Raw genomic sequence first — 9,554 nt, 5'->3', positions numbered from 1 at the left:
AAAATAGTTATTTTTCCCGAAAGCCCAGTGCCAAGCCCCGCTAAACGATTTTGGAGACGGAAAAATAAAGTAGGCTTTTATCGAAAAAGAACGTCCTTACAGGAGCAGGGGACCCCCCAAGAAGGAGAGACGAAAACCCTTGGCGAACGCTGGGGCCAATTGTTGAGCAGGAACCTCCCAATCCCGGGAGGGAGCCGAAAGAAGCAGGACCCCTTGTAGAGATACAACACCCCACCCCTACGTCTGGGGTACGGGATCACTCACACACACCCATATTTTTCGGGGCGGGATGAGGCTTCCGAAAAAGCCAAGTGGTTATATACCCGGTGGCCAGATCTTCGGGGTGAAACCCCGCTCTCCAAACACGCCGCACCAAAGAGCACTAAGGTTGCGGCCACCTCATCTTCAACAAAACATGCCCCTCCGCCGCGTAGCGGCGGCGAACGGCTAGTCCTAAACTATCAATGCTAGCACGGTGTCCGTCCGTCCGTCACACGCAACGCTCAGATTTTTGAGCTTTCCCATTGGCTGCCGAGCGGAGGCGAAGGTGGCTTCGATTGGCTAAAACAGAATTATGTAGCTTACATCAGTAAATTCATGTGGTTCACAGAGCACATATGGAGCTTTGCACAAGACTATCCATTATCCGAAGGCGGCATCGTTTTAATATTACGAAGTATTAATATTTAAAATTCTAATAATGCATGTTGCTTTTAATATTTAGGTGCTAAACAGACAGAGCTTCTTATTCTCACATGAAGTAGCCCCTAAAGACGCTTCCTAAGCTGCAAGGTGCTTAGCGTACACGTAGGAATGCGTGTTTTCGAGGTTATACAAAAATATGTAATACTCTGCACTTAATAGTTTCTGCAAGTTACAATGACTATAACAACTACAACTGCTTTGCTGTAGAAATATTAATAAATTATCTGAGAGTGAGGTAACTGACTGAGCTGCCAAATCGTAGTACATGTACAACAGAAGCTGGCCGTAAGAACAAAACGCTGCAAATAAACGTTGTCACTTGATCCATAAAGATAGATAGATCGTTTTGGATTGAATAAAATGAACTCATATGTGTTACTGCTGTAAACCATTGTTTTCTAAGAGTTGTTAAGACAGCAGGTCCGATACTACTTAACTGGTGGAGATGTCGTCGACAGAGGCGTACGATACGATTTTAAATGGAGCGGCAAGACAACAACAAAAAACGAGAGGTGTGAATTATAGTTGGTTAAGAAGACCCCATAAAGAAACGTTAATAAACTTGGAGCCTAAATGACGTCCAAAAATCCTTAAATCATCGTTAAATTATCAAATAGAAAACACTACCGTCAACAGCAACAGCAGCAAGGCGTCTTGCGACACAACATTTAAATGCTTCAATCATAACTGGCACAGATTCGAGTGTTAATTCTGAATTAGCACAAAATGAACGCTACATACATTAAAAATAGTACAATTTGAATATAGTTTAGCTTTCATTGAGTTTGATATGAGAAGTGAACAATCTTTAGTTACTTACAAGCTGAAATAGGCAGTACAAGCAGGTAAGTAGTACAAGCTGGACAGGCCACTACTATCGTTTGTGCTGGTATGAGCTAAGTTTCATAGCGGATAAGAAATGGCCCGAGATATCGAGCACGACTCTAAACGAAACATATTGTGAAGCGTTTGTAAAAAATAGATGTTATTTGAAGTGCTGGTGGTCTTGGGTGAAGGATGAAGATACAGTGATAGCTAGCAATAAAAAGAGATTGCACCAAGAATCTTGATTCAAGATCATAAGAATAATTATTTCTTACACCAGGTAAGCATCATGCTGACCCCAAAAAATTAAATTAAAAATAATCGATTTAGGTACACACTAGCCGAGCGCCGCCGCTACGCGGCGGTAATTTAGGTTTAGTTCTACTTGCTTTGGCCTTCCCGCCTCCGCTACGCTTCGGCGTGATAACTATTGAAAAAACGCTGAGCATATGTGTCTCTAAATCGATTTTTTATAAGGTCATTAATTGGGGTCAGCATGATGCTTACCGGATTTAATAAATAAATATTCTAATGATCTTGGATCAAGATTCTTGAAGGGATCTCTTTTTTATTGCTGGCTATCACTGTATCTTCATCTTCCACCCAACACCACCTGCACTTCAAATAACATTTATACAAATGCTAAACAATATGTTTAGTTTAGCGTCGTGCTCGATATCACGGATTATTTCTGAGCCGCTATGAAACTTAGCTCACATGAAACTAATGGTCTGTCCAGCGTGCACTTCTTATCCGCTTGTACTGCCTACTCGAGCTTGCTTCACACACAAAACTCAATGAAAGCTAGAAAATATTCAAATTGTAATAGTTTTTATGCATGCAGCGTTCACTTTGTGCTAATTCAGAATTAGTCAATAGACTACCAGTTATGATTAAAGCATTTGGATAATGTGTCGCAGGATGCCTTGCTGTTGTTGTTGTTGACGGTACAGTAGCGCTTTCAATTTGATAGTTTAACGATAATTTTAGGATGGTTAAACGTCATTTTGGCTCCAAGTTTATTAACGTTTCTTTATGGTGTCTACTTAGCCAACTATAATTAACACCTCTCGTGTTAAGCTGTTGTGTTGCCGCTCTATTTAAAATCGTATCCTACGCCCCTGTCGGCGACCCGTCCGCCAGCTAAGTACTATCGGATTTTGCTGCCTAACAACTCTTAGAAAACAATGGCTTACAGCAGTCTCTTAGAAAACAATGGTTACAGCAGTAACACATATGAGTTCATTCTATTCAATCTAAAACTATGTATCTTTATGGATCAGGTGACAACATTTATTGGCACAGCGTTGTTCTCACGGCCAGCTTCTGTTGTACATGTACTACTATTTGACAGCTCAATCAGTTACCTCACACTCAGATATGTTCTTAATATTTCTACAACAGGACAGTTGTACATGTAGCTATTATTTTAGTCATTGTAACTTGCAGAAACTATTAAGAACATAGTATTACGTATATTATAGTATGGCTTCGAAAACACGCATTCCTACGTGTACGCTAAGCACCTTGCAGCATAGGAAGCGTCTTTAGGGGCTATTTCATTTGAGAATAAGTAGCACTCAAATATTAATAGCAACTTCCCATATTAAAATAGTACAAATTAAAACCTCGTAGTATTTAAACGATGCCGCCATCGGATAATGGATAGTCTTGTGCAAATCTCCATATGTGCTCTGTGAACCACATAAATTTACTGATGTAAGGTACATAATTTTGTTTTATTCAATTAGAGCCGCATTCACTCTGCTCGACAGCCAATGAGAATGCTCAAAAACCTGAGCGTTTCGTGTGACGGACGGACAGACACCGTGCTAGCATTGATAGTTTAGGACTAGCGCTCTGGGCGCCCGCTCCGCGGACGCTAGGGCGTGGTTGGTTGGTGTAGTGTGGGCTGGCCGCCTTCGCTGCGCTGCGGCGGATTAAAGAACATTTCGAAATCAAAGCTAAATATATTATATGCATTACGTGACCTACCAAGTCCGCGTTCCAAAGATCTCTCTGTACACAATATTGTTGGTGTGAACGTTCCCGTCCTCATCGATGGCCTCTGGATCCACAGCAATCTTGATCGCCCTCCTTGAAGTAACTCTCGACAAAGCCACATACAGCTGGCCATGTGCGAAGACCGGTGATTCCAAGTAGATACCCACGTGGTGGATCGATTGTCCTTGGGCTTTGTTGATAGTCATGGCAAACGCTGGAACCACGGGGAACTGCTTACGCTTGAGTTTGAACGGCAATTTAGTGTGACGGACAGAATCTGTCGTGACAATCTGTCGTGAGTCACGACTCGTGACAACCGTTGTGCCTACAGTGACACTGTCAGTGTTGGTTCGCTTTCGTAGGCTTAGAAAGAGCTCGTCTTCGCTGCCTCATACACCATAGGCAATAGAAATATCGCAAGAAGAATGAGCTGTGTCGTCTGTCCGTATAATACCAGTGTTATTGTGAGTGCCAACTTTAGTACGCACATTGTGAAGAAGATACATGTACGTCGTTGCTCAGTAGTTACTGCAACTGTCGCGATTGCAAAGAAAAACATACGATCCCCCGACATAGTACACAGTCACGGATTTGCAATCAAAACACAATCCAATCGATTCAACTCATGTCGTCAGTCCCGTATATTTCTACTGAGCCCGGACTAATGACTTGTTTGTCGCACTTTAGTGGTAGTGCCAGATAGAGCACAACTGACGGAGTTTGGTCTGAAAAATTCTAGAGATACCGTAAAAATGTAGACTCTAAGTGTGTTTTCCGGTATGCCGAAATGTGGGATCGGTAATTCGATCTGAGACATGTATTTCAAATATTCAAAGAAATCGAATTTATAAAAATTTGAGTGCCATTCATTTGTAAGAAGGATTCGCGTGGGGAAGAGTAAATGGTACGGAAACTTGTTCCGTTTGTTAGACTGCCTATACTGACGTGTGACGTGCCGGGGCTATACGGCAGAGTGAACGCAAAGAAGATCCCGATGGGCAGGTGGAGCGGGGTCACATCCTTCTCCAAGGTCGAGATCGTCTATTAAACCTTCGCGCTAGCCGCGAGAACCTCGAGAGAACCAGAGAGCTGCCAAATTCTCAACCGCTCCGGCAAGCGACGCAATCTGCTGCGATAAAGCTAGTGGAGGAAGTTCTGAACGAAGAGGCCGTGAAGGCTCAGGTACAGCAAATGCGTGCGGAGTACGCAGCAAAGCACGGGCCTTCAAAAATGATGCCAAGGGAGCGGGCTACGGCACCACCGCAGCGTCATACGAATCGCATTAGCCAGCGCGTTTGCCGACAAGGACGTTTCTCCGAGAATGAGGTGGTGGAAGAAGATGAAGAAAGGCGGCTACAAAAATCATGTCGTTCGCCAGTTGATGATGTAGCTGCAGCGCGACAGTTTTTCGAGCTGAGTGGCTCGTCATCAGACGAGGGCTCGCCCGTACCTTTTGTCGCCACACAATTGCCGCTACTTGAAAGCGAACTGAAGTATCTGACGGATAATACGGTGCTGGAAGCCCCAGATCGGGCCCGATTTGAGAAATCTAAAGACTCACAATTCGAGAAACCCGATGAAGCACAGTTCGGAGTACGTGAAAGCGCGCACTTCGGGATACATGATAGCAAACATTTCGAGAATTCAGATGACGTCAATTTGGATATACCGGAAAACTACGGCAACTGCAGCGACGGTGTTTTGAACGGCTTCCCTTCGAGGTGGAGCTCTTGGAAACAATTTCATGACAGACTTAAATCGTTTAGTGCCCGGACCAACCAGTGTTTTATTATTCGATCGTCACAGACCGTGAAAAAAAGGAATTTGCAGATGAATGACGGTATTTGACACTTTCCAATTGCATGGAAGCATTACTTCAAAACGCTAGTGTGTACGCACGGACACAAGCAACGACCACGCGGCAAAGGAATCCGAGTCCACAGATCGGTGCGCTACACAGGTTGTACAGCGCAGGTACACGCTCTGTTATCGAGTATGGGAACACGACACTACATTTACGTTCGCAGTTCTGGCAGTCACAACCACAACCTGAGTAGCACGCTATGGGACTATTACGCAGCCAATCGAACAATTCAAGATCCCGCGCTACTCGCCACAGTTTCTGAAATGCGCGCTGCTGGTTCCTCGCCTAAAGGCATTCTTGCTTGGATCCGCAAACAGACAGGTTATCTACGTAGAGGCTGACTAATTCCACAAATTACTTAATGTTTTTGTGTGTGACTATATTTACATATAGGGAAGAAAACGAAGCTCAAACATGTGCATAACATGCTGCAGGATCTTAAACATGCAGCAAAGGGGTCAACTACAGACGTTGAAAGAACCGAAAGCGTGCTACGTGAGTTTACCAAGCAGGACGAGGAAAACACGGCAAAGATATTCGTGGACACCACCAGAGAGGTGGCTGTAGCGGTGGTCTTTCAATCGTCTGGGATGAAAAGACTTTTCGAAGCTTTTCCTGAAGTTGTAATGGTAGATACAACTCACGACACAAACACGAACGCATACAAGCTTTTCAGCTTTGTTGTGCATGACTGTTTTGGAAAGGTACACTAGTAATGTTTATATGGAATCATTTCGACAGTTAACGAACCTATTTGATGTTTGCGTAGGGTCAGTACGTTCAACACGCATTGGTTGAACGGGAAACCAAAGAAAATCTCCGTCTGGTTCTCCATACATTCAGAAAGAACAATCCCTGCTACAAAAACGTGAAAGTGCTTATGACAGATAAAGCTTTCCACGAGAAAAAGGTTCTAGCTGAGGTTTTCGAGGGAACTCGTCAACTACTTTGTCAGTTTCACGTGCAGCAGTGGTTCGCTAAGCAAGTGGGGAAGTTAGTTGTCGGAACTACGGAGACAAAGGCTATAATTGAGGCGTCAATGGCTCAATTGATCGACGCCGCGAGTACCAGCGAGTACGATAACCAGAGAGCTTTCCTTCTGGACCTACTTGGAGGAGACACGCAACACAGGCTGTGGAAATTGTTCATTAACAACTGGGATAACATGCAAGAGCAGTGGGTCCGATATAAGCGTGGTAACATACCCCACCTTCGAAACAACACCAACAATAGGCTTGAATCAAAGTGGGGAAAGCTCAAACAGTTGATCAGATCGGACTACGGGATTGATGAGTTGGTCTCCGCGCTTATAATGATACAAGAATGGGCCGAAGACGAATACGTGGAGGAGTACAATAAGGCAGGGTCAAGACCTCCAATGGACGAGCATCAGGAGCTGGCTCATCTTGGCGTCGTTGTAAGCTCGTTCGCTTTCGATCTCGTGAAATCTGAATTCATGTACGCATCGTCGGGTGACGCTGATTACGCCTTCACACATCACGACAACCGAGTGATCATGCAGAGTCGCCGCTCTGGAAAAAGCTACGATCTCGATTTACAGGTAAAACTATATAATTCTTTGATTTTTAGAGATTGCTAAGTGTGTACAGATCGGGATACCTAAATGTAAAACGAGCGACAACTATACTAACGACTACCCTGCTGTTGTTTTTATAGAGCTACAAGTGCGACTGCGCGTTTGCCCAAACGCTTCTGCTCCCGTGTCATCACGCAATGTACTACAGGAAGTTAAACGGCAACGAGAGCATTCATCCACCACTCTCTCTTATTTGCCCCCGATGGTTGCGATCCCATCCAGCGAATGACATTACGAATGGACCAGTCTTGCGGGGAAAATTCGAGTACCACAGCGTGATGGATAAGAACCACGACAAGAAGCAATTCCCTAGTTCGACCTCTCTGCCAAAATCTGTCAGGTTTTCAAATGCAAAGATACTGGGTGAGGAAGTCGTGGTGCTACTAGCGCTCCAGCCAACACCCACGTTTAGTACGGGCATGCAATGGCTTACACTTTTTCCGGGACGCCGTTCAAACTGGAACATTGGAGGATTTCGTCGGAATAACTGTCGCTTCCAAACTCGCCAGATGCTGAAAGAGAACACGATGAAGCAAAACCCGCAACGTCAAGCTCCGGCTCAAAAATGAAAGAGCAATCGAACGGAAAGCTCGGAAAACGTAAGTACGCTTTCACGAAGCCAGTGCAAAACAAAAAACTGACAAGAAAGGCCCAGACTAAAATAACGCGTATTCAGCGAAAGATTGGCGTGCGCACCCTGGCAAAATTGTGCAAGGACCAAAAAAGCAAGCCGGCAGTGACTCCTATAATGCTCGACTGTCTACTGTCTGGAAATTATTGCTACAACGCGGTATCGGAGAAACTATCTTTGTTGGATTTACCGGTATGCGAAGTAAAGGGCAATGCCACGATTCGATTTCTCGAGGACAGACAGCGGTTAACAATTGACGATGTGACTCACCGATTACCTGCGGATAAAATAACACACGCGTTGTCAATCCTGCCGCTAACGAACGTCGAGAAGTACGTGGCGGTGTGGGAGGAATACGGAGACGTCACCCGAGAACAACTTATGTTCCTAGAGCGATATGGAGACGCAAAAAATCAGATTGAGGATGTTGAACATACACTAGAATGGATTGAGGATGTAAAATGGAAGGCTACCGCTGTTGAAGAGGTTCCTGTCATGTTTTGGGAGCCACTTCAGGAGAGAAGGGTACGTTGACTTATTGCACACGGTTACTGCTACGAGAAGTTATGCGAGATTGGATACGTGCTGACGTCAGTAATTTTTATCATAATACGTTTCGCAGGACTACATTCTAGAGCAAATTAAGGAGTTACCCCTTCGTTTATTCTCCGTTGGAAAAGAGGCTATCGATGGATACCGTTTGCTCAGCTTTCGACGAAACCAATGGCTCAGCACGACAGCCATGATAACAACAATGAAAGTGTTGGCTGAGAAGTACACTGACGTCGGTGTGGTGAGTCCCTCCTTTCGCGAGCCGAAGGAACCCGACCGAAAGAGAATAGTCGCAAATGCTTATAAGGCATTCACACCCACCAAGAGCAAGTTGATTGGGGCGCTAAACTACGATGGAGCACACTGGGTAGCCTTCTTCATTGACGTGGGGGATCGGGTCTGCATACTCTTTGATCCACTACAAGAGGATATGAACTACGCAAAAATTAAAGCAAGCATCAAGGAAGTGGTGGAGCCTCTGTTGCCTGTAAATACCGAGCTGACGTACGACAACTACACTTCGTGCTTTCAGCAGGACAGCGACAACTGTGGATTGTGGTGCCTCATTGTTCTTGAGCTAAGTTTAACTGGTATGCCATGGCACAAGGGATTGTACAAGCTGGTCCCGTATCTGCGACTGCGTTTCCTGAGCCTGTGCTTGGGCTACGTTGAGGAAAAGCGATAATGCTGAGTGTGGAATCTCGTATTGAATTGCGACTTAAACTTTTCATCGTACTCCATTCATGAATGCTTCCTTTTGCTTTTGTTTCACTAAAATGTCTGCATTTACTTGCTCAACCTGTACAGTAACGTTCGTTGAGATCTACATTAACTGAATTCGCAGAATTTGCTCTATGAATTCCTAAAGAAGACCTGTGACGGGGTCACACAGCACCTTGCGCTAGAGGAAGTTATCTTCCGAGAGTATACAAACTCTCAGTGAACGGCAGTTCACAGGTCCCCTCTTTAATTAAAGAGAGCGAAGTGACCTAAATAAGGTAGATTGTAAACTGAGTATATTTATAGGTAGGTTAAGTTTGTGGTTAATACAAACTATCAGTTACCTATAGAAATGCAATGTCATTTAACCAATGGTTGGTTTTGAATGACCTTGGTACCTTGTACCAAATATTCCGGAGTATGACATGTCATACTCCTGAAGTGTGAAGTGTCACACTTCATGTAACCAGGGTACACTTAGTGCTACGTACCCCGTTACATCCTCCCCCACTTAGGTTCGGTTTACCGACCAATCAGAATGAAGAGATGTTCGTCACAAACTCTCATTCTCAAAGTCGAAAACCATCGACTCGGCCGCGCGAGCGCGGCGGAGGCTCACTTTACAGTTAGAGCCTCGAGCAGCAACCTGTGCGCTC

At 44.6% G+C, this 9,554-nt stretch overlaps 1 protein-coding gene across 1 annotated transcript; it reads left to right on the top strand.

The window, feature by feature from the left end:
* Positions 1 to 8,121: 8,121 nt before the first annotated feature.
* PITG_18216 (uncharacterized protein) lies at positions 8,122 to 8,863 on the top strand (the record flags this gene model as incomplete). Its single annotated transcript, XM_002997803.1, has 2 exons — positions 8,122 to 8,151; positions 8,249 to 8,863. The coding sequence occupies 2 exons, from the start codon at positions 8,122 to 8,124 to the stop codon at positions 8,861 to 8,863; spliced, it is 645 nt and encodes a 214-aa protein (XP_002997849.1).
* Between the last annotated feature and the right edge of the window lie 691 nt (positions 8,864 to 9,554).

The sequence above is a fragment of the Phytophthora infestans genome, genomic scaffold, assembly GCF_000142945.1.
Source record: "Phytophthora infestans T30-4 supercont1.66 genomic scaffold, whole genome shotgun sequence".
In the NCBI taxonomy this organism is placed as follows: Eukaryota; Oomycota; class Peronosporomycetes; order Peronosporales; family Peronosporaceae; genus Phytophthora; species Phytophthora infestans.
This window is presented reverse-complemented; position numbering and strand designations above follow the sequence as displayed.